Genomic DNA, 27,875 nt, shown 5'->3' on the forward strand with positions numbered 1-27,875 from the left:
TACAGAACAGGCAGAAAAAATCTTGGCTTAGAAAATACTAACCTTCTCTCTGCTTTTCAAGCGCATTAGCTTCATTAAAATGAGGATAACGTACACAGGTAATAAATAATCCTGTGACATGTCAGTAAATAGAAAAAGTGAAAACAGCACTGTGTGTTCATTAATGGTATTATGGTAAAAAAAAACAATATGGAAAGACTGTGGATGGGCTGTCAGCATTTTAACAAAAGGGAAAAGCGATTTTTTTGGATTAATTTTCATTACTGATGAGCAACCACCCCTCACTCCAGAATGATTTTTTTCCCATTCCACACACCAGATATCCTTATAAATGGTGGTGTGGGAAAAACTCCATTATTGATTGTGGTTAATTAAAGCACCATAGTTCATTTCTATGTGCATACTGAAGATTATCTTTTACAGACGCTATGTAATGAAATGGATAGATCAATACATGCTCATATGCATCAGCTAAAGATATATTAAAACAAATTATACTTTCTTTGTTAACAAATTAATTTTTCCACATTCAAACTTCACACCCATATAACTCAAGGATGAATAAAAAAAAAAACAATCTGTATACAAAAATACAGGGTTTACAAACATGTCTGCATAGAAGACAATGAAATAGTTGTTAGAATGTAGATTTTAACTAAAAATAAATTACCTGAATGGGATAAGAAAATGTAACTTAATAGTCTCTTGTAAGATTGATTGGCAAACTTCAAAATCTTTCACTGTTATATTTATCTTCAAGTAGTTATAAATGTTTTGGATATTTCCATTGAAGTATATGTATTTAATGTAAATTCGCTAAACACTTTTCAATGCATGTCATAGTCTTCACAGTACAAGTAGTTTTAAGCAAATCGACGCTTTGTGTTATCCAAATAACAAAGACCAACAAATACATCTAAGAGCAGCCTATTTATATATTCATGAACATCCATGGTTTTTACTGGTAATTGACTAGAAACTAAACTGTTCCAGCCATATAAATACTGTAGTTATAGGAGCAGATCAGAGGCTGGGAGTTCTGCTGCGAGTAACTCACCTTCTGACTCCCCAAAGCCTGTCCACCGTCTACAAGGCACAAGTCAGGAGTGTGATGGAATACTCTGCACTTGCCTGGATGAGTGCAGCTCCAACAACACTCAAGAAGCTCAAAGCCATGCAGGAATAAGCATCCCACTTGATTGGCACCCCATCCAACACCTTAAACATTTACTCCCTCCACCACCGATGCACAGTGGCAGCAGTGCGTACCATATACAAGATGCACTGCAGGAACTCACCAAGGCTCCTTCGACAGCATCTTTCAAACCCGAGACCTCTACCATCTAGAAGATCAAGGGCAGCAAAGGCATGGGAACAGCACCACCTGCAAGCTCTCCTCCAAGTAACTCACCATCCTGACTTGGAAATATATCACTGCTCCTTCATTGTCGCTGGGTCAAAATCCTGGAACTCCCTAACAGCACTGTGGGTGTACCTACACCACATGGACTGCACCACCACCTTCTCAAGGGAAATTAAGGATGGGCAATAAATGTTGGCCTAGCTAGCGATGTTCACATCCCATGAAAGAATAAATAAAAAAAAGAAATCAGGTGTCTGCAACCTTTAAAGAAAGGTCACACACAAAGAGAGCATTGGGATCGCCCTGTAAATGCCAGCAGAAATTAGCACTATTTAAGATGACTACGGATCCTGTCTACTTGAACAATAAATTGTTATCCAGCAACCATGAGAGGAATTTTATGGTCCCGCCATGGTGGGGACGGGGCCGTAAAACGTGGTGAACCATTGACTTCGGCAGGAATGTAAAATCCCACTGTCGTAAAATTCTGCCCCATGATTTCACTTTTGTTTAAAACGAGGAGACAATAGCCTAAAAATAATACTTCGCAATATCACTATACAATTGTTTTTTCCACTACATTTAAAGGCCATAACGATTCATCTTAGACGATAGCTTCATTAAAACAAATACTTGGATTGGAGAAGGCCTAGAAATGGTGCACCCCAATGGTTAGTGCTGGGTCCACTTTTATTCTTGATAACTACTTGCACTTGGACATCAGGAACATGATATTGAAACTGCCTGATGAAACAAAAGAAGAGCTCACTAACATCAAAGCAGATTGTGAAAGATCTTTTACTGTGAAGAAATATGAAGCGCTGCATTTTGTAAATAAAGGACCAACAGGAGTAGACCCTCAATGGAAAAACGCAAAGTTGTTGTGAACAAAGGCTCCTAGGAATTCAAATACATAATTGAAACGTATATAAATAGCAAAGTAATGTCATACAGATACAGTGGAATGGTAATAACAATGTAATTTCTAAACTGTCTCATTGCATTATAGTTCAGCTAGATTAATTCAGTCAAATTTGAATTACTTAGATCTGGCATTGCCTCAAAATTAAACAGTGGGAATGAAGGAGCAATAGTTTTGTTTCAAATAAAGAGGAATCACTGCACACAATATCTAAATGTCCCTTTTCTTGACGTTTGCTCCTAAAGAATTCCCATTCCACTGTGTGATGCTCAGAATTTGTTGTGTCAGCTAGATCTCTACACAATCTCAGAGTTTCTGGAGCTTCGGAAGAGGTGGAGCACAGTGTATAACTTCAATAGGTGCAGACGCAACTTATGAATGTAAATGAGGAGAAATGCGACACTCTTGGCTTCTCACGTCATATCCCTGTCCACTTGGTCCTTGGGCAATTCAAGAAGCTGGTATTAGGTTTGCATATGGGAACCCTAACCTTCCTTAGCTACCTCAGATTGGATGGTGTCAAAGGGGATCCCAAAAGTAAAGCATACAGACCAGATTTTCATTCCAAAATGGTGCTCAGCTTTTCTCTCACTTTTGCTGGCACAAGACCCTGCCAAGGGATGGACTCCCACCAGATCCTTGCCAAGGCAGTGCTGTAAGACCTTGGCCAGGAAATTTACGCATGCATAAGTCAGGACGGATGCAGTGCATTTCAACCAGGAAATTAAGGACTTGCCAGTCTAACATCTGTTACAGGGAAGTTATTATAATCTAAAATTAAGGACAGAGCGAATGTGCACTTGGGAAATTTGAGCTGTTTGGAGACAATGAACATGGATTAGTAAAGGGTAGGCCATGTCTAATGAAGCTAATTTAATTTTTTGAGGAAGTATGGACATGGATAGCTTATCGATATACAAGACTGCTCAATAAAACCAAAGCTCATGGAATGGAAAGCAAATTATTAACCTGGTTAGGAGATTGGTTATTAGAAGACAAGAGTATAGGAATAATGGGCATATACTTCAATAGGAAGGAAGTGCCCCTCAAAGATTTGTGGCAAAGCTTCAACTCATCACTATATTTATTAAATTAATTAGCAAACAGAACAGAGTCATATATTCTAGGTTACCAACGACACACATTAGTGATATAGTAATGGTGCGGATGAGGGCATAACATTACAAAGAGACATTGATAGGTTAAGTGAGTGGGTGACTTTGGTGCAGATGGATCAAACCAGGGCAGATCTGAGTGATATATAAACAGTGAAGGTCTGAAGAGATGGAGGGATCCATGTACATTGACCATTGAACTGCAGTAGTCAGGTACAAAAAAAAAATCAAAAAGGTTAATAGAATGTTAATCTCTATAACTAGAAGACTAGAATATAAAGGGGAGGAAGATTTGCCACAGCTATATGAAGTCCATCTGGAATACTGTGCACAGTTCAGGGCAACACACCTTAGAAAGGATATAATGACCTTGGAAGGAGTGCAATGCCAATTCATCAAAATGTGATCATGTCTCCAGGGATTAGATTATGAGGGGAGATTCTATAAACGAGGTTTATATTCCCTGGAGCATGGAAAGTTAAAGGGTGATATTTTTGAGGTTTTTAGGATTGTGAAATTGATAGCATAAATAGAAACATTTTCCATCGATGAGGCAGTCTAGAATATGGGACATAACCTTAAAACCAGAGCCCGGTTTTTCAGGGGAGTTGTCAGGAAACACTTCACCAGACAAAGGGTGGCAGAGGTGTGGAAATCTCTCCCATAAAAATTAATAATATTAAATCAGAAATTGATGGACTTTTGCTAGACAAGGGCATATAAGGAAACGGAGCTAAGGTGAGTGGATAGAGTTAAGGTACAGATTAGGTGTGATCTCACTTAGTGGCAGAATAGGCTTAAAGGCCTGAATAGCTTGCTCTTATCAAGCTAGGGCAGAAAAGGCCATTTATTTGATGGGTGATTAAAAACACATTCTCAAAATAATCAATTAATTAAATAATCACATTCTCCAGATTGAAAAACCGGTTTTAAATTTATGACCCAAATTGATTCTTGCCCCAGCTGTACCCAATTAGTCTGACAGTAATTTTACAAATATAGTAGATGGGCAGGGATTGACAGTTACTCTTGCCATTTTCAAGTCTTTGACTACAGAGGTATTCAGTGGCAAAGAGGGATAATAGAACACATTGATGTAACATGCGCTCCAGAGCTGCACCTCTAAAACCATTTTCGAGAACTGGAACAGCCATTTGCCAAATACAAGTGCACTGCCACATAAATAATTTAGCTGCTTACATTTCACTTGACTTACTTTACCTATATGGTTGCTGGACATTATAGAACACATTTAAATTCTCAGGGTACGAGACATGGGGTGGGGGCTGCTGCAGGGGAGAAAATTAAACTAAACATAAAATAATATTAAATATCTGAACATGCAATCAATATCAAGCAATTCATATCTGAGCACTTCTGTATAAAAAGGAAAGTTATGAACAAATGGATTATAAATTTTAAATTAGTGAAATATAAAGACGGTTTAAAATAAATTATGAAGATCAGAATAATGACTAAAATTACCTGTTTTCTTATTTAGTATCAGCAGAAACCGCTCAGAAGAAATGGGCTGGCTGCTCCCCAAATCTTTTCCAGTCTTGGCTCCATCCGAGGATTTGCTATCACTTATTTTTCCAGCTGTTTCTTCAGAGGCTTCTTCAGGAGATGGCTCTTCAACTACTACTTCAGGTGTAATGAAAGCTTCTGAATAATTCAGAGGGGTGGGGGGCTCAGCTGTGGCTGCATCTGTTCCCTTTGTACCTTTGACACTATAAGAAGAAGGATACTCAGTTGATCGACTTGACTGAAGGTCCAATTCTTGCTGGCTGTCCATTAAGGCTTTTTCATCAGATTCTCTCCCAATGCTGTTAGATTTCATAGGGGATTCTTGTTCTCTTTGGAAACTCTCTTCAGATGCTGATGAAGCATCATATGGATCAATGATGAGCTCACTGTCGAGCTCAGCTTCACGTTCCTCCCTCAGGATACTGTACTGGACCGATGAAACAGAAGAAGGTGGAGTTCCACCAACCTGCCTGAATGTCATATAGCTGCAACCTTCAACTTCTTCCACAGACAATAACTCATCTGGCACTACCTCTATCTCAGAATCTCCAGATTCAGCACTGCTGGCATCAAGGTCTAATATTGTTGCTGGTAGCTTTGGCAAATTCTGCTCAGACTCATCTATTTTTGTTAAGGCAGCGCTTGGGGACCGCTCCTCTTCTGTGGCATTTAAAGAAAAACACTGAGTTTGCTCTGAAGTCTTCTCAGCAGCAGGGCGTTCCTCCTCCAGGAAATGGTAAGCTGCTTCAATCTGTGAATCAGATTCTTCTGCAATCATAAATGCAGACAGAAAATATGCTCAGTGAGCATCCAAAGTTACTTTCTTTTTGCTGCTGCAATAGCATATCAAGTCATACCTCATTTATGATCAACACCACATCTGTTAAGTTCTGTCACTTTTAAAACTCAGTTGTACATTGAAGAAAGAGCTAGACTAGAGGTACATACTGGTAAAACCGATTCCTCTTTCAAATGTATTTTGAAACTCTCAGCCATCAAGATGGTGGGCACGCATTCTGCAACCACACCTTGCTAAAACTCTCTTTGGCTGGTCTTATAGAGGCATTCAAGAACAAGCCAGCTATGGCATTTCCATCCATTTTTTCACTACTCATTTTAGGGAGGTGCTATAGTATAAATCCAACACTTCCTGCTCGGCAAGAGTGCAGCAGGGAATTCAACCATTCGTTATGCAACGTGAGGCATTCCCTAATAATCCTATTGTTTGTTTCTAGTGCTTCACAGTACAATAGCTAGTGGCTTATTTAGTACAGTTCCAGGGCTCTGCTCAGTGGCGTAGAAGAACATTTAAAAGGAAAAGCTCTTCATTAATTTTAACAACAGAAGCTCTACTGTCACGAACAGGATATAAAGCTGGAAATTATTAATGGATTTCTAACTGCAAGGTAGAGTATTCCACAGTAACAAAGATTGATTGCCACGCTATAATTATAATTTTTTTATATTGCTTCTATTTGAACTTTAAGAGCCATTCAAACAAAACTGTTAGCTGCATTTAACTTGAAGGTCCCTTCATGTTTTAGGAAGCTTAAAAATGGAAACTAAATTTGGAGCTACTAAGCATTCTAATTATCATATTGCATTATCATACTGATGTGGTTTTCAAACAGAAGATAAGCTCATGTCATTCCATTAAATATTTATATTCTTTTATGGACATGACATCAAGTAGTGCATAAGCATCAAAAAATAAATTGAAAATTTTCACACCTTTTCAGCTATTTTACAGCCAAAAATTAGAAGGGCCACAACACACATTGCAAAAATGGTGCATTTCCCTTCTCCCCATTTTATGGAACAAGAAATGAAAAAAAATTGCAGTAAAAAACTAAGTATAGGATACCAACACCAGTCCTATTTACAGAAACAGGGAACATTGGTAGTTTATAAGCTAAAATCAATTACTATAAAACATGAATCATCATTAACAATGAAGGTAAATGTATCAAGAAAAATGATTAACACTTTTTATCCATTACATTTATGAAATAAAACTTTATTAAAATTACTTTCAATAATGCTGGGAACAACATGCACTAGCTATGAGATCTTCCAAAAAGATTGGATTAATCGTAGCACTAAGTGACGGCTTTTAATTCATCAAAGCAAAATAATAGACTATATATCATGCACACCACTACTACTGTATGCAAAGTACAGGATTATTACATTATGCACAGATGTGTGGAGATTGGACCAATGGAGGCAGCAGAATAGGCCTGCTGTGATGCTGTCCATGGTTGAATATTCTATCAACAACCACTATCAATGCTCCCACATGCATAGTACAAGAAAGGGACCAGCATAATGGATCTGTACCCCAGGAAAGAATCAGTACTTTGCAAGGACAAAGAGAAGGGAAGATAAAAAAGAGAAACTGGTAAAAGGATAAAAGCTTGTAGAGACATGAACGCTGAGGAAGAGAAAAGTGCAGTGGAACTAATGGATTTTCCAGAAGAAAGGTTACATCTTTCTTCATGCGCAACTAAATAAAAGATGAAGCAAAGCTATTTTTCCCTGAGCCACTCTTCCTTGTAAACTTAAGTGAAAATATAAGTTCAGAGAATTTCCTGAGAATGTGAACCAAGCATGTTGAAAAAATAGTTTTATTCTTACTAACACAAAATGAGTAGCTTTATTTAGTTAGTTGAGGTTGTGGAAGTCTGACCACATTTATGTAATGCACTCTTCACTGGCACTGAAAAAAAAATATGGTACATCCATACAGCATTTGACAAAACATTTTATAGAAAAGCCATAAATGATAAGGGCCTGCAACATAAATTCATGCAAGGGAAAGCTGGAAAATCTGGACACAATTCAGCCTGTCTGAGATGAAATCCCTCTTACACTTGCGTGCCTATCATTGGCCCTCATATTAATATTTTTAACTTAAGGTGGATATCTGCTCTCAGACATTTTAACAGGCACCATCTTTGCCGAGGTTTAATCAGCAATTCTATTGCTGATCGCTGGTAATCCAAGAATGAAGTCAGTAACCAGCTGGGATGCGGCAGCAATTGGCAGAATTAAACATTAATTCGGCAGAAATTAACTAATAAACCCCTAGATTAAGTTAAATCTGTCCAGAAGTCTGCATAAAAATCATGGTCAAGGTGGTTAAGTAACCTGTGTGGTTTTAACTAGCCACCTGGTAGGTTAAAATCACCTCCTCTAATTTCTAACACTTATGAGTCAAAGATAAAAGAAAATAAGGCAAGTAGAGTGAGATAAAATAGAGAAAGGAAGACAGGCAGTTTTTTCATTATTCAATTTTATTTTTTTAGAAAGAGAAAGTGTGAGGGAAGCAGGAAAAAAGACTAAGGGAGGAGAGGAAGGTAACTGTTTGAAATAAATAATATGCATTTTAAAAATCTATTTGCATTGACTAAGCATGCATCGATCAGTGTAAGCTCATGTTAGCAAGCACAGAGATGCATAGTTTCTCCTTTAAATTTCGCATTTTATTTGCGTCCTTTCACACTTGGCCCATTTTTATGACATTTTGTTTTCTCTCCTGAAAGTGAAACCGCCCAGCCGTGTAAACAGGATAGACAAATAAGGAATAGAAAAATATCATTGTAAGTTATATAAAAGAAGTCACAGATTGACAAACATTCAAGACATTTTCAATCAACAAGCCAGAACAAAGGGAAAAACAAGTTGAATAGAATGTCAACATAGATACACTCACAAAACAATTACAATAGTTCAATGAATAAAAGACAATTTTGAAATGATTTGTACATACACCAGCAACCTATTAGAGTAACTCACATAATAATTGTTACCTGAGCTTGAGGGAGTAGGCGTTTGGGATATTGGGCTGTCATCATCAGGCTCTGATACAGTCACAGTTGGCACTACATCGGATCCTTGTTTTGGTTTAGTCTCTTGTTCATGCTGAGACTTGCACCTGCTATTGGGATCTACTATGGTTTCTATCTCAGTGAGATAAACGTGGGTTGGCGATGCACAAGTATCCATTGTGTGAATATTGTGCTGGATGTCCTCCAATTCCCATTTCTCTGAAATGTCTTCATCTGAAGGCTCTTCCACATATGGTGCTGTTGTTGGTTCCTCAGGACTCAGACAGGGGCTCATTTCTTCTATTAATTTTATCTCCTCAACTGACTTTTTCAGATTTTCTGGGGAGACTTCTGTGTCAGCTGATGTATTATCTACAAAAGACATCATCTTCTCTTCCCAGTCTGTCTTGGATAACTCCTGAGTTTTCGATTCTCCAGACCGGCACATGTCAATATAGTTTTGGTCTTCTGCCTTCTGTGACCCTATGGGCTCCACCAAAGTTTTGGCCAAGTCAATAGAATCTCCTGTTGTCATCTCTATTCCTGAATCTGAGCTGATCATACAATGAGACTCAAAGCTTGGAACTTGTCTTGCTGCACCAACCTCTGGACTATACTCTTCAAAACCTGTTGAGCTAACAAGTGATCCTTCTGTAACTTCTAAAAAGAAAATGAAAAACATGGAACAATGACAATTGTGATTATAGCTCTTAATTCTGCATTTAATCCAACATTGAAATTTTGTCCAAACGGCTTCTTATGTGAGATTAAAAGGTAGACATGTGTACTGAGGGTTCATTGAAGGCACTCTCCCTTAAAGCAAGATCACATTAAATAAATTGAAGGAGTATCATTTATAATGAAGCATCAGGGCAGCATGAAACTGTTGATGCAACAGCAAGCTTCTTTAGAGAGAAGGGTGTTTTTGTCTTTAACTGAGTTCAAAGCAGGTTAGAGTGTTTGAGCTAGAAAACCCTCTTCATATTAAATGGAATGTTGTTAGAACACTATTCTGCTGCATTGAAAGCAATATGTAACTGAAAAATACATACACATAACCAAGAATAAGATGAAGAAAAAGTGGCAAACACATGACAATAAATAGCACAGTTACAAAGGCCTATCACTTTACAGCAGGTTTAAGACAGTAAAAGAGCAGTGTAGTGCAGAATATATTTAACTGTTAGAGTACAGAGCTAATTGTGATGTGTATTATAGACAGGACTTCTCTTTGTATAGAAAGCTTTGTCGCACAAAAAGAGCTTTATGATATCCCAAATGTTTCATCAGCAAGCTACTGAAATTTCTATATCTGAAATCTCATCAACGATTATCCACAACACTAAGACAAGAATGTTATTCCAATTTTATTCTTGATACTCCCCTCCTCTATTTATTTTTTCCTTTTGTTCTGATTTTCATTTTTTACCTGATGCCTATTCTTTATTTCTTCATTTAATACCTTTTAGTTTTACGATCACACCTTACAATGTTTTTTACACCCTTTCTTGACTGCATTCTTTTTTTCTCGATACCATCAACTCTTAAAGAAGTAAGAGGGATTAAGATTTTATTTTTTCCTGCTGTGCTTATTTTTGTTAACCATTGTTCCCTTGCTCTCCATTCTTCATAAACAGTGGAGTGGCGTTTCTTATCAAAATCATTGATCTTCATCATTAGGATCAATAAGAGATGGTTCATTACTACATACTTCCAATTCTACTGACTCCTATATTTAAGTGATAAAACAGATCTACAAAGGAAACAGAAATAGTAACGGCATGTGTGGGCTGACAGGAGATTGAGAACATGATTGTCGTAGTTTTGGCAGAAAAAGTCCACCACCTATGGACATTCACTTGAAACAGGTAATTTCGGACTCGCCCAATATATAGAGTATAATTTATAACAAAATATCAGCTTTGAAATATATCACAACATACGAGCAGCATAACCAGCAACAGCAAAATGGTCTTTTGAAAAGCCTGTGGGCAAACAGGATTTTCTCCTTTTAAAAAAAGAGTTGGAGAAAAATCATTGAAAGCTAAAAATTAAAAGTTAAGCTATAACTTAAGTACATTAATCTTTCTTTGGGAAAAAAACCCCTTCAATTTTTACAAGGAATTACAAAGGATGGGGGAAGAGCTGAATGTTACCAAACAAGAGAGTTAGCAAAAGAATCATTACATGGCATGCCCGTGAAATTTTAGTGGTTATAAGCACAGAATATTTGAACAGAAAGAAATGTTAAACATTAACCTTTTGTATTTTGTAGCCTGAATGAAATTAATGAGATTAGGTGATCTTTGTAGAGAATTAATTCTGCACAGTATGAGAAATATGTATGTTTAAAAGCCACAAGAACAGGCAGAATGGGGAGATAATTTTTACAAAATAATGAATATGTTAGCATGTAGGAATGGCGCAAGAAAAATTTAGCAAGGAAATTCATCAGTGGAAGCCGTTCCTATCACTTGTCAGCCTTTAAAATGCTTCCCACAAGTCTCCCCTGGACTCATCTCAACTGTCGGAAAACCAATGACACATGCAACCTTGAGTTTGCAGGGTTTGCACTGCAGGTAGGCTCTACCTGTTAAATTGCGGCCTGCAAAGAAGACTAAGGGCTGGTTTTATGCTCCCCCACTGGTGGGTTTGACGGCAGGGAAGCATGTAAAATCCAATGGGTGGCCTTCCTGCTGCCTATCCACCTGCCTTTGGTGGCACCTACAGCTAGGACTCTGTGATTCCACCCTTCAATCTCCTCAATCTTTCTCCTGCTGCTACTTATACCCATTTCACACAGTTAAACCAATAACTGAACTAATGACTATCGAAAAGAGCAGACCCAGGAAGCATGCTTGTGACACCATCAACAGTGTATTTTTTTTAAAAGGGACAACTCATTTCGAGGAAATCCTAGGCCAATGTAACACTGTGTGGGCAGTGTTCTAACTCCATACACCATCAACTGCCATGGCTTTTGCTAGATCTTATGCAAGATTGCTACTGAGCAATTGTGACAAGACATCAATATCAAATGAGAATTACTACTTAGAACCAAATGGACCATGTTCACTGTAGTAAACATACATATTATTGGTCTCTGGTGCCCAGACAGTGTTTGAACAGTGGTCCTAGAAGACCCCCTGCTGCATTTTAAGCGCAGAATGCATTGCAAAGCTTTAATTAGTTTTGAATGAGTTTTGCTGGTCAAGTGTTAGGAAGATTGTTGCTCAGCACAGAAACAATGCAAATATCAAAATGATCAAATAAGGATGGAAAAAAACCTCTTACATGTTTTCATATTCACTAAAGAAGCATTAAAAGTTAAACCTTTGGAAATATTGATATTATCACCATTACCATATGACTCTAAGCAGAAGATGAGTAGGAAGAGGGGCTGTAAGGAACAGAATAACATGCGTAAATTTACTTTTGGTGGAGAAACGTCACTGCTGACAACAAATTGCATAGGTATTGAAATGTTAACAATTCAGAGGTGGACTTGACATGAGCAATATGAATACAGGATGATAAAAGAACAACAGAGTAGGAATTGTCAACTGCTATCCACTTTCTTGTACTAAAATTAGTGGGCTCAGCAAGAAGAATTAGTGAACTATATTAAGTAATTAGTCATATTGAAAACAAACATTTTAAAATTGTCTACAATCATTGTTTATTATTTGTAGTGCAATGATAAACAATAATACAAAGAATGAATTTATGGTTTCAGTGTAAACAGTGAACAGAAGGAATCTGTTTCCATGATGGGAAATGGAAATTAATATTACGTATCATTTGTCTGACTCCCAAGGGTGAAGGTGTGATGGAGTTTCCTTATTGATCAAAATATTGAAAATTGCATTCTTCCATTGTTTGAGCTGAAAGATTTACAACATGCAATAAATATGAAACTGGACTTGGACAACACAATTCAACTCAATACCACTAAAAGCTGTTTGAGAAATTCAGCTGAAGGTACAGTTCTATATAAAACCAACATAATGCTTAATGGATTCCATTTTAGTGAATCTAATGAAATAAATCCTCATAAAGACAGTTTAAGATTCTGTATATGCTCGTATGAAAGTCGACCTTGTGTAAGAGTTGATCCATGACTTTTGGCCCAAAAGACAACTTTTCATAAAGCTCGTGTAAAGGTTGACCCTAATTTTTCTGGAATAAAACCACATTGTGATTATTAATTACTTACCGGTAATTATTACAATTCATTAATTTGAAGGTACAAGCAGGAACCATTAAACTTTCCCTCTACTAATTCTAGCAACATTGTCCTAGCCAATCGACAAGACTAATGTGTAACTCATGAGTTATCACAATGCTTTCAAGAAAGAATAACAAGTACGTAACTCAATTTAAAATTAATTTGTACCATTCACCAAGATGACTAACAATTGTGCAGCAGCAAAGGTGTTTAATGTTTCCGAGAAAATAATTATAGACTGGAGAAAGATATCCAATAAACGAGAAATGATGCCAAAGAATAAATACGCTAACATAGGAAAACTGAGCAAGTGGTGTCACCTGGAGAAAAAAGTGGCACAACGGGTTAACAGGCATTGGCAAAATGGTCATGTTATCACCAACAGAGCCACCTGACTCTATGCTATCGGAGAAGTGAAGAAAGATGGTATTCCAGAATTCAGGGCCAGTGCTGGGTGGTGCACACGATTCATGAAAAAGCACGTTTTAGTACCTTTCATTCAGAAAACAAAAATTTCACATCATCTGCCATTGGAACTCAAAGATAAAATCATCAGATTCCAGCATTTGTCACCCGACATTGAGAGAAGATGTGTATTGATTGGCCTGCATTGGAAATATGGATGAAACACCAATGAACTTTGACATGCCAGTTACCAAGACTGGTTAAAAAGCTGCCCTTGTAAAGATGACTGGCCACGAGAAGACATGGTTCACATAAGTTCCATTTTGTATAGCGGATGGCACAAAATTAAAATCGATGCTGGTACTCAAATGCAAAACTCTCCCCAAAAGAGAAATTTCAGAAAGGAGTTGTTGTCCATGCTCCTGAGAAATGTTGGTTGAATGAAGGCAGTTGTAAGAAATGGATCAAAGGAGTGTTGAATGTGAGACTAGAAAGACTGTAGAAAAATTTGCTTTACTGGGACATGTTCAAATGCCACCTTGTCAATGATGTAATCCGTGATATGCAATCATCCAACACTGACGTGGCAGTTCTTCCCAGCAGACTTTCGAGTGTTGTTCAGCCCTTGGACGTGTGTATAAATAACCAAGATAAAGAGTTTTGAGGATCAGGATCTCAAACCTAGGACTCAGATCACAGTTTACCAGGCTTCCCCATACTCATATATGTTTTGAAAACATGGAAAGCCTACACCAGGCACGTCAAAGCACTGGAGTGCCTTTGTAAGATCCTCCAAATCCAGTGGCAGGAACGGCAGTCCAACAGCAGTGTCTTCTCCCAAGCCAACTTGCCCAGCATCGAAGCACTAATCACACAAAACCAGCTCTGCTGGATGGGACATGTCATTTGTATGCCTGACGCCAGGCTACCAAAGCAACTGTTCTATTCAGAACTTGGTTGCAGCAGGAGACTCCCCAGAGAACTACAGAAAAACTTCAGGGATGTCCTCAAAGGATCCCTGAAGAGATTAAACACCTCTGCCAACTCCTACGACCGACCAAAATAGAGGTTTATTTAGGAAGGCACCAAACACATTGAGAGATTTCACTGGGGTCAGGCAGAAGTGAAGTCAATGCACCGGAGTGAGCACAAAACCTCCAAATGCCTCATCTACCCGGCCCTTCATGCATTACCTGCCCTGCATGTGGTAGAGTCTGCAGATCATGCCCTGGACTTATCAGCCATCTCAGAGCCCATCGACCAAAGTGGACGCAAAGCATCTTTGATTCTGCGGGGCTGCCTTAAGAAGCAAAGTATAAATAAATGTCTCAAGCACATTATCTGAAAGACGTGGAAAAATTGGATTTTGGGAGGTAAAGAAACATTCGCCAAAGGTGGGAACATGAGAGCACTCTCACCAGCAACATTGTGTCAATGGGCTCAGAGGCGTGGAACTTGATCCCAAATTGTCATAAAATAATTTCTAAAACATGGAGCATTGAATGCACAGGATGTTACTAAGGATGATTACTTGTGGAACGATGGTGCCGAAGTTATCCCAGTACTAATGATGATGATGCTGATGATGATGATGAAGATCCATATGGTGATGCTATACAACCAGGCTATTGGAGAAATTGTTTGTTGATTCAGATGGTGATCAGAGGGATTTTGAAGGATTTTAATGTGAAATGGTGTAGTCAATTTGTTAGGGTATATATTTATTCTGCGTTGGATGAAATGTATATAGCTTGTGCTGTTATAAAATAAATAAATATTACAGCATTAATATGAATTCTTTAATGCTACTGGTTTTTACTTTATTTCATTTCGACAGTCCTTTTTGGGCCCAAATCAAGCATACATGTCAATCCCTTAAAAACATTACTCATGTAAACATCGAACCACTGACTTTTGTCCTAAAAACATCAGTCTCAAAAATTTGACTTTTACATGAGCATATGCAATAATTTGAAAAGTTGAGGCATCGGACTCTCCATGAATTTTGTTATGCTATCTTTTATTCCAGCATAAAAAGCACTGGAGTTAATATTACGGGAAAACTTGCAAGCCATAAGGATCCTTACAGACATGGACAATACTTGGAATGGGCTCAAGATGCTGAGTAGCCTACTCCTGTTCCTCTTCTATAGTATGGCAATGACCATGGAATCATTTGTGGCATGCAGTTGGTCAGGATTGAAATTTGTATTTTGGTCTACCATGCTTTCTCATAAGAAAAGGAAATATTTTTAGTACTAAATTCACAATTGTCCTAATGACTACACTGCATAGATACCAACCTGAAATCACCACTGCAGCCAAAAATTATTGTATACTTTTTCAACCAATGCTTAAGTTAACTTGAAATATGAAGATTATTTTATATCATATTAATATTTATATTTATATCAGTAAATTTCATTTAAGTGTTAATGTTTAATATCAGGAGGATAAATTGCAAACATAAGTCAATTTTCTGAGGGGAAAAATCTTCAAAGGAACTGCTGAGAGAACCTCAAAACATGTTTTGCGCAGGATTGAAGTTATATTGCAGCTGGGATGAACACAAATTGGCATCAACACAAGCACGTTTTAGCAGGGACTCTCATAGCAGGGAACCTTACACTGGATATTACATCAGGATCTGTCTCTCAAGTTAGACTGTAACTTTCACCTCAACGCACACCCAAATTATTTTGCATTGACCTGAAAATGGCAGTACCCTGCAGCCTTATAAATGCCATTATATCACCACAGAAACAGTATAGACTCCCAGACTCTTGAATAAAATATGTTAATCTACTGGACTCTTGAAATATAAATGAGAAAATACACGAGTCATGTTTCTACTAAGTAGCCTATGCTGCTATCTTGATAGCCTCTACAAGAAGAAGAAAATGACATCTCTCACAGAATCTTAGAAGTGTACTAAAAAAAATCAATTAATAATTTAATAGAAAGCCTGCAACATCATAAGTGGCATCATTCTTACTGCTACAGCACTTCTTAAAAAAAATGTACCCATATTCATCCTATTCTATAGCCAGTTAAATATATTTAATAAATTTGGGAATGCTTTTCAAAAAATAGTTTTATCTGCATCCATTGTAAAAAATGTTCTGCACACAGCATCGATAAAGGTTGGGTAGCATTTTCATGCAAAAGGCAATTTAATCAAAGCATCATTTGTGGTTCAGAAGAATATTTCAAAATACTGCATTTGCTCATTTGTAAGGAATGCTGCATACATGATCAAAAGGACTAGGAGTAAGGCTAACCTGAGAAGCAGTCCCTGTGGATTTTCAGAGCCTCAGGGCTGGGTTTTCACAGGGTCGGTCTGATATCATTTTCACTGGGAGGAGAAAGGGTTGGATTGTGAATCACTCAGACAGGTAACCCAAACTCAGTAGTGCCATTTGAAAATAGTGCTAAGTTTAAACAGACCTCGTTTTCACTATTCCAAGGGCTTAACCCACAGTGTGGGAATCACAAATTTATGGAGGAGATGTAAATGCTCTTGAAGGGTTGATATGGCCCGCTTAGGTGCCATGATTTGAGATTATTTAAATCCCCAGACCTTTAAAAATGAAAAAAGGCTGCAGCTGTCAAATAGGGTTAAAGAAACACATGCGATTGGGCTGCTTTGATTGACAGGCCAACTGGTGTATCTTAGAAAAAACATGACCATCCATTCTTGCTGTTTCAATAGACTTCATTGTTGACATTTCCCGAGGGCTGTTATTATAGCTGAGTCCATTTCCAGTGCTTTGCTGAATTTTAAAAAGGTCCAAAAACACTTATCTCAGCAGGAAGGAGGGGGTGGGGCTGAGTTCACACTTTGATTGATAGTTTCAAGAGACTGTCAAAGGATTAGCTGTCTTGATGTGGTTAGTGAATTGAAGTTTATTTTTACAACAGATTTACCATGAGGGATTTAAAATCTGAATGGATTTCATGAATTAGTTTATTTTTCCCTGTGTGATGAATGAGAGTTCCCTTAGATTGCTATAAGTTTATTTTGTTCATCTCCATGTTTCTCCCTGGGTCCGCCCATAGTGGATACTGGGCGAGTGGCTATGAAGGTGGCATGGGGGTATGAAGTTTCATTGAGGTATGAGCTGGCATGGAGGGACCATGGAGGAGGAGATAGGCATGGGAAGGGAGAGAATGAGAGGGTGAGGGCCTAACAGGTTTTAAAACAATTGGGGTGAAGTCTCAGAGAACTGACATGGGCTTTCCAACAAGCCCACCTCAGCACTCGCCCACCCCCATAATTACCTCTGATCTGCTTTCAGGGTTGGTGCGCCTAACTCAATCCCACCCCTACCTTTCCAGAGCAAATATTGTGTGCGATAGGGACCTTTATAGCAAGGCAGGTCTGCTGACTCAGGAAATTTCCTGACTTGAGCTACCCGACTTGGTAACAAAAATCTGGCCTTGGCATCTTAGAATCATTTTTTTTTAAGGCTTTTACGATAATTAAAAAAAGCACAAAAATAACATTTCTCTTGTTGGTGTAGTCATTAGGGATTCCTGTACAGACACAGTGGGTTGAATTTCCTGGCCCAAGGTGGCGGGCTTGGAGGCAGAGGGCAGGAAAATAGCAGGGAGCAAATTAGGACCCAAGTGGGGGCAATTTAGAAGGCTCATTGGCATTTTGCCAGTGGCAGAGCAACCCCGCTATGTGCGGAGGTCACCAACTCCATGGAGGCACTTTCCTCTGGTAGGAGCCTTCATAGCAAGAGTGAAAACATTTGTAAAAGACTCTCCTAATGTGTTTTAACCCAACATTACCAAGACCTCCACTACAGCTACCATTTCTCTTGTGACATGCTCAATGGCAGACTGTAGCAAAAATAACTGTTACCACATGGAAATGTACAATCTGAGTGTTTAAATCTTTGACTCAGCCTAGGCAACTAGTGCCTACAAGGAGGCAAATGGGTCTAGGTTTCAACTGCCTTTGAGTGAATTAAAACCAAATAAGATATGCATCCTACAACTCAGTAGGAGCATGCACCACGAAACACCCTTGTCCAGTATCAGATGGCTAGTGAATACTCTTCACTGCCAGTCCTGTGTGACAAGCCTTGCCTTCCCATCAAAATCATACCCAAATCTATGTGCATCTAGGCTAATGTTCAATTCAAGTGATGACAATTTGAGCTGTGCTGAGTAGTGCTCTCCTGTTTTGGTTCAAACATGACTAGGTCTTCTTTGGTCTGTTAAGAAAATGAATGGTGCATTTAAATAAGTACATTTATTAATTTGCTATATCATTGTTATTTCGTGCACCATTATGTAATATCAAAATCACCCTAAAAATTCATATTGATATCACATCGCAATAATCATAGAATATTTGATTATATATAAGGTTAGTTTTCCCCTTCAAATCTTCGAAGGCAAACACCTTGTCATCTCAAGACCTCAACTTTAATTTTCTCATCAACTGTTTTATCTGAAAGATCTTGCTACCTATTTCAAGCTGCAATCACCATTTATATGTCAATTTATCCATTAATTGTCAGGATAATTTGACCAAGGGAATTTCCTTCCAGCACGACATCCCCTTTCTTCTATGGCATCATGTAAAGCATAATTTGATTAACCATGTTATCTGCACTTCTATTACCTTGGTTGCTACAACCATACCAAAATTGTTCTGAGTCAAAACATATTTTGCATAATATGCCAACAATTACTTTCAATGTATTCCATATATGTCATGTACATTTTTCTTTAAATAGTAATATTCATGTCTTACCTATGTGTTCCTTTTTAAATGTATGCAACTTTTAGTAAACTTGTTGCAATCCCTTGAGTCAAGATGATGTTGTCCTGTTCATCACTTCCTATGATGTCAATTGCTTCTGATGCATTATTGAGAACAATTCTTTTCCCACCAAAAATCTGCCTACCTCATCATTTGTAAGACTTATACCTATAAAAATAGGCTTTGCACTTTTAACATCAATCTCTCAATAATTCTGCATATCCTATAGATATGTGAACAAACTATGCCCTTTATGCCACTTAAGTGGCTTGTTAGTTCTTAAGAAATGCTACAGAATTGTTACTGCAGACATTTTCTAAATGATTGTTCAGATTTTTTTTAAAAAAACATTCCTGCTAATAAAATTGTGTTCTCAGGAGTCAAACATCTCTAGAATCAGGGTGTTAGCTTGTGAGATAGAAAACAGGCATTTCTCTAGTCACAAAAATCTGAGCCAAGTTCCTCTCAAATAATGCTGAATGGACAATTTACAAGTGATGGGGTCACAAGTTAGACAGTAAACCTAGTGGATAAAAATAAAAATCTTAATTTGTGGGCAAGCAGTATATATTCTACTTATTAGGCTCACTGCATTTTTGTTTTGAAAGGATTTTTAAAAGTAGGATTTGCAAAGAGTAAGGATAAAAACAGCCGGATAATCTGTAAACCATTCAACTGTGAAAATTATTTTTAGACAGCTAACCACCAGGACTGAACGATCTCAATGCTCTATTTGAAAGTTCAGTTTCAACATAATATCCTAAAAATCATATGGCTTTCATAGCTTTCAATGACTCAGTCTGCTCACAGGAGATTTGTTTTGGCTTCTGCAAAGTTGTAATGGTCTCAATGGCTTTTTCTTTCCTCGAAAATGAAATGCCACAATGTCATAAAATGTTCATCTAGTGAATTGGACCAAAACTGTTAGTTAAGATCCAAACTTTACTTCTTTTGTTGGAGACCCCAAAGATTTGCTCCCCAGGCCACACCATGCATTTTATTTTAAAAATTTGAAATCAAGACTCACATTGCTCATGTCCTTGCATTTATGAATCATGGTGGCATCGATCGCACAGTAATACTTTCTGGCTTTAAGATTAGGAAAGCCTCGTATTGAATTCTATTATAAATATTGACCTAACTTAGAGACAAAGGAACAGAAGCAAATCCATCGAGCCCCTTGAGCCTGTTCCTCCATTCAGTTAGATCACATCTGATCTGTACCTCACCCTCCACTGACCTGCCTTTGATCCCCATGAATTCCCTTAGCTGATGAAAAACTGCCAATCTCAGTCTAGAAAATTTTAATTGCCCCAGAATACATAACTTCTGGGGACAGAGAATTTCTACTACCCTTTGTGTGAAAAAGTGGTACATATTTCATTCATAAATAGATAAGTTCTAATTTTAACATTGTGCCCCATTATGCTGCAATAATTGTTACTGAGGAATATCACACTCAGCTGAAAATTTGAAACAACACTACCTTCATAAAGTGTAAGATATGACTTCTCATAAGTTATTGATTTGAAGAGCAAACTTGACACAAAGTATTAATATTTCAGAGCAGAATGGTATAGTAAAACCTCAATTAAAGATAATGCAAACTTGCAAGTAACTGACAGTCACTATCTGACATTGGCTTTTTTATTTCCAATTGTCTATTTGCATTGTCTAAACTTATTATTTATTCATTTATGGGACGGGGCGGGGGTGCAGTGGTGGTGTTGGCAAGGTTTCAAGCACTTTCAAGCCCAAAGTTTTCCATTCTAAAATTGAAACATTCTTGAAAGCAAACACTGGCAGTCCAATCTGTTAGTCTCCTCACTCAAAGTCAAATATCAGAAGGTGCACAGATAGCTAATCCTACTCCATACTAGACATCCCCTTAACTTATACAGTTATGGTAGATCATAAAACCGAAAGTTTGTGAAAATTTAATTAAAACTACTCAATTGTATTCTAACTGATGGTCTCTAGACTTTTACAAAAATTCTTGCAGGTAAGGCTCAATTGTATTTAGTTCCTAATGTTATATGGCCGGCGTCTTAGAAACACTAAGCAGATTATTCTTCTGATTATATGTTGTCTCCAAACCTTATGTTTAATTACAAAACATCACTTACAGGCAATGTAACATAAAAATAAAATGCTGCAGATGCTGGAAATCTGAAATAAAAACAGAAAATGCCAGTAAAACTCAGCAGATCGAGCAGCATCTGTGGAGAGAGAAACAGCGTTAACGTCAGAAGAAGTCATATAGACTCAAAACATTAACACTGTTGCTCCCTGCACAGATGCTGCCAGACCTGCTGAGTTTTACCAGCATTTTCTGTTTTCATCATCACTTACAGGCAACCTGATTTCTATTTTGCACATATGCTTGACACAGTTAAGAGTATAAAAGCTATAAAACTGTTGCAATACAATTTGATTTGTGTATTAATTTTTATCTATAAAAATTCTCTAAAAGCCTAGTCCATTTACAGTGAGAGTGAATTACATTCTTTATTTCAATCCTTAACCCATTATTTAATTAGGCTATGGCATACAAAAGAAAAATCTCTGCTGCCAGCAAAATAGGGGTGTTCCCTCATGCTAGAGAGTTATTTTTAGTATAGGATCTAGCTAGCATTAAGCTCTACCTGTTAACCCTTTAGAGATGAATGTTTTTGAACAATGGGACTTCATTTCTTCTGTTTAAAATAAAATACACTAACATTAATATATCTCATCAAGCTTTTAAGATAATGCAACAACATTTTGCTGAAAATAATTTAAAATTGGGTAGAAATTTGCCATCCGGGACTAAACCCAGTGGCGGGGCCGGGGATAGTTTCCCACTGCGGAGGCCACTGGGGATTCGCACAGCCCCAGCCTCATTAATTATGCAGTCAAGGATTTCTCAACGTATCACATGGCAGGGCAGACTGGATGGCACCCGCCCTGCCATCATATCTGGGCACCCTACTTAAAAGGCACCCAGACAGCAACCTATGCAACGTTGAGGGAGGAGATGGCCTGAAAAGGACAGGGAGCTCCAGTGCCCAAATTCAGCGATGCCTCCCTTGGCATCCTGCTCGACCAAGTGGAGGCCAGGAGAGACACCCTCTATCCACAGGATGGGAGGAGGTGGCCGAGCAGGGAGATGAATCTGGCATGGGAACAAGTCTCCGGGGCAGTCAGTGCCCAGGGTCTCCAACAGAGGGCAGTCCTGCAATGCTGCAAATGGATGCATGACCTTATCCATGCCGCTAGGAGAAGTACACCCTCAACTGCTCACACTCACCTCACTGAATGGTACAGGGGGCATAGGCCTCAGTGGCAATGTGATAAGGTGATGCCTCATAGCCCCACTGTAGCCCATCTGCTCTGCAGGTGGAGAGGCCACTGTGCCTTACCCTTCCGCACAGAGAGCTCACATACTCTTGAGGGCGGGGGAGTTGATGAAGGGTCTTGGGCATTGAGGGTACCAGCAGGCACCACTAATGACATGCCTCTCTGAGCCTTATCCTTATCTATGCATGGGTTCACCACTCTGGAGGGTGCTGGCCCAGAACCCTTCTGGACAACATGCAGAGCATCAGTCAGATGGCACACAGTTCAATGGATTAGTTGTGAGACTGGAAGCATGGAAAAGGTATATGAAACCAAATTTCTCTCAACCCCATCTTCTCCCTTTGTGAAGAAGAAGTTAAGCCATAATCAGAAAGAGAGGGAGAAGATGGGAGGGGACCAGCCACCCTTAAAAGAACTGACCAGTTTCAAGCAGTGGGCAGCCCAGCTGGCAGGGGTGGAGTGGAACAGATCCAAGTGGAGGAGGAGGGATTGGCTTGCAGCATCCATCCAGTAAGGACCCATACATGTCATAGAAACCCAAGAGTCAAGAATTCCTCCATGTTGGAGGCAGCTCATGCAGATACTTGTGCTCTCCTTTCTCAATTACAGGTGCCAGCAGAAAGAGGACAAGGCCCGAAAGTGACAAAGCCCTGTCTAGCACTCAGACAAGCCTGGAGAGGAGCAAAGACATTGTGGAGGAAGAAAGTGCACCTGTAGAGGCATCACAGCAGTCACCTACACCTTCCATCAACACAGAGACACTTACCTTGGTGGGTATTAGATCTAGTTTAGGAAGAGTCTCACATTCTGATGGACACTGCATGGATAGATGTTCACAGCAGGAGGAGGCAGGGTCAGCCAAGTTCACCAGCACTTGGAGGATGCTGGGGAAAAGGCATCTGCTGGGTTTGCACCCGATGACGGGCCTCTAGAATTGGCCTTCCAAGAGATGCTGCGAGGCAGCAAGAGATGGGGGACATCAGTCAGAGATGTTGGATGCGCTCAACAGAGTAACACGCGAGATGCAGCAGTCTGTCCACCTGCTGGCTGAAGGGGTGCTTACTGTCTCCATGGGGATGGTGGCAGAATCCATGGGGAACCTGGTCCAGGAGATTCGTACGGAGGTGCATGCAGACCTGCACTCCATTGCTGTAGCCATGGGTGAGATTTTGAAGTGGCTATGTGAGAGGAGGATGGGACACCTCAACCTCCCTCCAAATTCCCTTTCCCCTCAAGGAGTCATTCAGGGGCCCTCAGGCATCCAAAGGGTGGAGCAGTGACAGTTGGATACCCTTGGGGCCTCCATTCAGGACTCTCTGAGCATATCCATCCAGCCCTTCTGAGCTCCCCTTACCTGTGAACCCTTCAGCCTTGTCCTCTGTAAACACAGAGGGAGCAACTGCCCCACAGCAGGACAGCCAAATTAAGCTGAGGCCCTCTAGGCCTCAGGTTTCCAGAGCACGGCCACCAAGTTCATCCAAGGCAACAGAGCCAACAGGTCAGCAAATTGCCTCCACCCCTGCTGTGGGTGTATGGGGAGCACTTAGGAGAAGTGGTAAGAAAAATGAAGAAGTTCTGATTTCACAAGCAGTTGCATGGGTGTATTATAATGGTTACACTTATCATCCTTTTGTAAACATAGTTCACTTGCAATTTAATCATGTCTGATGTGGTATATTTGCATTGTCCTCAAGCCTGACCCCCACCATCTTCTGAGGGTCACACCATGTCCCCCGGAATCAATCAGACATGTGCAGGGAGGCAAAGATCTTTGCCAGGGCCCTTGTAAGCCATGTGCAAGAAGTCTCCCGCGCACGCTGAGCCTTTGCCCTTCACACACTCATCTGTCCCAAGGCCATAGTGTTGTAAGTACTTCATGCTGGGGTTCCCCTTCAGTTGTCCAGTTGAACTAACCTGCACAACCGCCCACCCCATTGACCCAACTCCCATGTAGCATCTCAAGATCTCCACTGTGAGGTCCTGCATAGTTGCGAGCAGCCATGGTGCGAGTAACATTTGAAGTTGAATCTAATACCTTTACCCCTCCCACCATCATTCACACCACCCACCCTCCCCCACATAACCATTGACCCATCCTCTCTCCAGGTGTTACGTTTAACCTCCTGATTGTCATCCTTCAACCCTCCCCCATCACCTTTCTTCACGTGCAGGTGAATTTAGAAGTCCCCTACCTTGCCAAAAAAATCACCCCTGCACAACTGACATGCCTCCTCCATCTTGCTCAGCCCCAGATTCTGCATTACCTTCCACGCCCCTTCCAACAACCCTCAGTGCCCCTTCACCTGCCAGTGCCATTCCCTCACCTTGCCATGCTACAGGCTCCCACTGCCCCTTTTAACCATCACCATCCCATCCTCTTACTGGTGCCCTGAGTATGTCCCTCAGTACTCCTTCACTGACACTACAGACCCCTGCCTCTCAACATCTTTCCCCTCTTTCCTCCCCTCATGCTTGTCCACATTTCAACATCCGCCCCTTGCCCATCATCACCTGCACACCCCCCATGAGTCTTCACACCGTCCCCCCCAACCACCACCCCCCCCACACACTCCGACATGCCCCTTCCCACCCCCTCGCTCCACGCTAGCTCGCCCATTCCATTAACCACGCAGAGTCCACCTCTTCGAAGAAGCTGCTGCTTGAAGATCTGAGCCCTGGGTGAAGCTGCTGGACCGAGAACAACCACGTCCTGGATGCTGCTATGCAGAGAACGTCCACATTGTTGATGCTCCACGTGGTGTTCCAGGCTCCAGTCGCTGGAGGCCTTGTCTTCAGATCGCCGACATGTGCAAGCCACATTAGTCCAGACATGTACTGGACCGGTGTGATTTCCCACTGATGGCACAGATGATCGGGCGGGGGTGAGGCAATTCCAGCCGGACCTTCATCTGCATCCCATAAGCGGGATGCAAATCAGTTTCACAAAGCCTTTGAAGGGAATTGTAGTCCGCCATGACGGGTGGGTGCGCAAGATCCTGCTGTCATTTTACGCCAGCTGCAAACCAATTTTTCAGTTCCTGCCACATTGTCCCCCCCACCCGCAATGATGGGGGGAAGGGGTCTGGAAAATTCCACCCACCATCTGGAAATATTTCAACAGGACTGCATAAAAACTGGTGCAGTAGTCAGGGCTCTAAGAAGTCACTGTAATTAATTAACAAGAAGATATGTCACTCAGGAAAAATACAGCGGTGTATTATGCATTCAGTGAGATTTAATCATTTACCTGTAACAGCTTGCTCATTTTGGTAGGGGCTGTCACCTCGTGAACAGAGCCTCTGGATTCATGGCACAGCTCCAGAACTTGAACACGTTACTCAGGGTGACACTTTAGTGCAGTACTGATGAGTTGCTGCATTGTCAGACATGTTTCTCTTTAATGGACGTGTTGAACCAAAGCCCTGAATCCTATTTTAGGTAGGCATTAGAATCAGCAGAAGATTAGGGATTATTGCTTGTGCAAATGGCAGTCATGTTTGTACTTCAAACTAAATTGCTCCATATTAAGCTACATGATTTCAGTCATCTAAGCTCCACACTCTGAAATTCCCTCCACAAACCCCTTCACACCTTTTCCGTAAAACCAATCTTTTTGCCTCATAATGCCTCCATGGTGTCAGTTATGGTTGAGTGAGTAACAATCTTACCTCTCGGTCAGAAGTTTGTGGGTTCAAGTTGCAATCTAGACACTTGAGCACAAAATCTGGGCTGAGTTTTGAGTATTGTATACTCTGTAGTATTGAGAGGAGTACTGCTTAAAGCAAGGCAGGTGAATGCCCATTATCCTAGCATTAGTCACGATTTTATCATTGTACGACAGTTTGTGCTACCTTCATTTGGCCCAACATGGGAGTCATAGGCTGGTTATTGGACAGCAAGGATTACCTACTATTGATATGGTTCACAACTTTGGTTCAGAACCCACACACACACATGTATAACAGGCCTACAATCAAAGCTATCATGTTCCTTGGGGCAGCAACAGCACACCATCCGTGTGCTCATGCAATACTTCTGCTTTCTGGACATTTCTGGAGGGGCCTTGCAGTACTCAGCTGAGCGGCTATCAAGACTTATTGCTGTACGTTACATGCTGCACAACCTGGCCGTTATGAGGGAACAGCCCTTGCCACACCCATCAGGCAAGAAGTTGAGGAGCAAGAGCACAAGGATCAGGAGAAAGTGAAGGAAATGCAACAGGAAGTGGAGAAATGGGAATAGGAAGGGCGGTCAAAACATAGACAGCCACTTTCTGCCCAGGACCTACATGATCAAAGAATTAATGAACAATACCAGTAATCTCAGCCACACCGCCCTGTTCATCGAAGTCACACACTCCTTATCTTCCTCTATCATTGACCATCTCATTGTCCTTCTTTGGCAACACAAAAATAAAACATACCAGAAAAAGTACATTCCAATTCAATTTTATAAATGACTCATTAGTTTAATTTTGTATGCATTACATAATCATTCTTGTGCATTCCCTTGGTGCCTGCTTTCAATGTGCCTTTGTCTGTCCTGGTGCTCCTACAAGGTGCTTCCCCAATAGCTTGGTGCAAGACTGCTGACCTTCAATTGACAAGCTACAGATAGCATTTGAGGATAATCCCGATAGTTCCAAGCCAAGATACAGCACCGTTTCAGCTTGGGCTGCAGCAGTCTGGGATGGTTGACTGACTGGTAGCAGCAAGGGCATTTGTAGAGTGGCAGGGGTGGGAGCAGGAATACTACCATTCTGAGACAGGGGAGCAGGTACATGTTCTCTGGAGTCACTGCCACTCTCCCAAGGCTGCACCTCAGCAATTAGGTTTATCTGTTGCACAACAGATTAATGTATTGCTGTGATGTCCTGGCAGCACCTTTGAACAAAAGTATTTTCTTTTATTCTTTCAGGGGCGCTGCTGGCTAGGCCATTTATTACCCATCCTAATTGTCCCTGAGAAAGTGGTGGTGGGCTGCCTTCTTGAGCCACTACAGTCCATGTGGTCTAGGTACACCCACAGTGCTGTTAGGGAGGGAGTTCCAGGATTTTGACCTAGTGACAGTGAAAGAACAGAGATATATTTCCAGGTCAGGATGGTGAGTGGCTTGGAGAGAACTTCCATTCTATTCATATTCATAGTCATGATGGTAGAATTCTGAATTTGTAAGGCAGAAGTCCTAGCTTCCTCTGCAGCACCTAGAACTTTGACAGAAGCCATTTGTGTTGCAATAAAAGCTGTTTGTGCTGTAATGGGATCAGGCATTGGATGCTGCATCATGGTGGGTTTCACGTGTGTGCTGATGGAGGTGACCATCTGTTCTAAGTTGGAATGGGGATGAACTACATGCTCCGCACAAATC

General features: G+C 40.2%; 1 protein-coding gene across 5 annotated transcripts in view; it reads right to left on the bottom strand.

The window, feature by feature from the left end:
* The window catches only part of rtn1a (reticulon 1a), a 215,735-nt gene that overhangs the window by 93,469 nt on the left and 94,391 nt on the right, over positions 1–27,875 (bottom strand). For 4 of the 5 annotated variants that reach the window (XM_041215028.1, XM_041215026.1, XM_041215027.1 and 1 more), the window contains 2 exons: positions 8,740–9,417; positions 4,886–5,695 (listed from right to left, as the gene is read on the bottom strand). The exons of the other annotated variant lie outside the window; for it this stretch is intronic. In XM_041215028.1, coding sequence (XP_041070962.1) covers positions 4,886–5,695; positions 8,740–9,319 — 1,390 coding nt within the window. In that variant the 5' untranslated portion in view covers positions 9,320–9,417. The remainder of the gene's footprint in view (positions 1–4,885; positions 5,696–8,739; positions 9,418–27,875) is intronic. 5 annotated transcript variants of the gene reach the window in all.

Source organism: Carcharodon carcharias, chromosome 20 (assembly GCF_017639515.1).
Source record: "Carcharodon carcharias isolate sCarCar2 chromosome 20, sCarCar2.pri, whole genome shotgun sequence".
NCBI classification, from domain to species: domain Eukaryota; kingdom Metazoa; phylum Chordata; class Chondrichthyes; order Lamniformes; family Lamnidae; genus Carcharodon; species Carcharodon carcharias.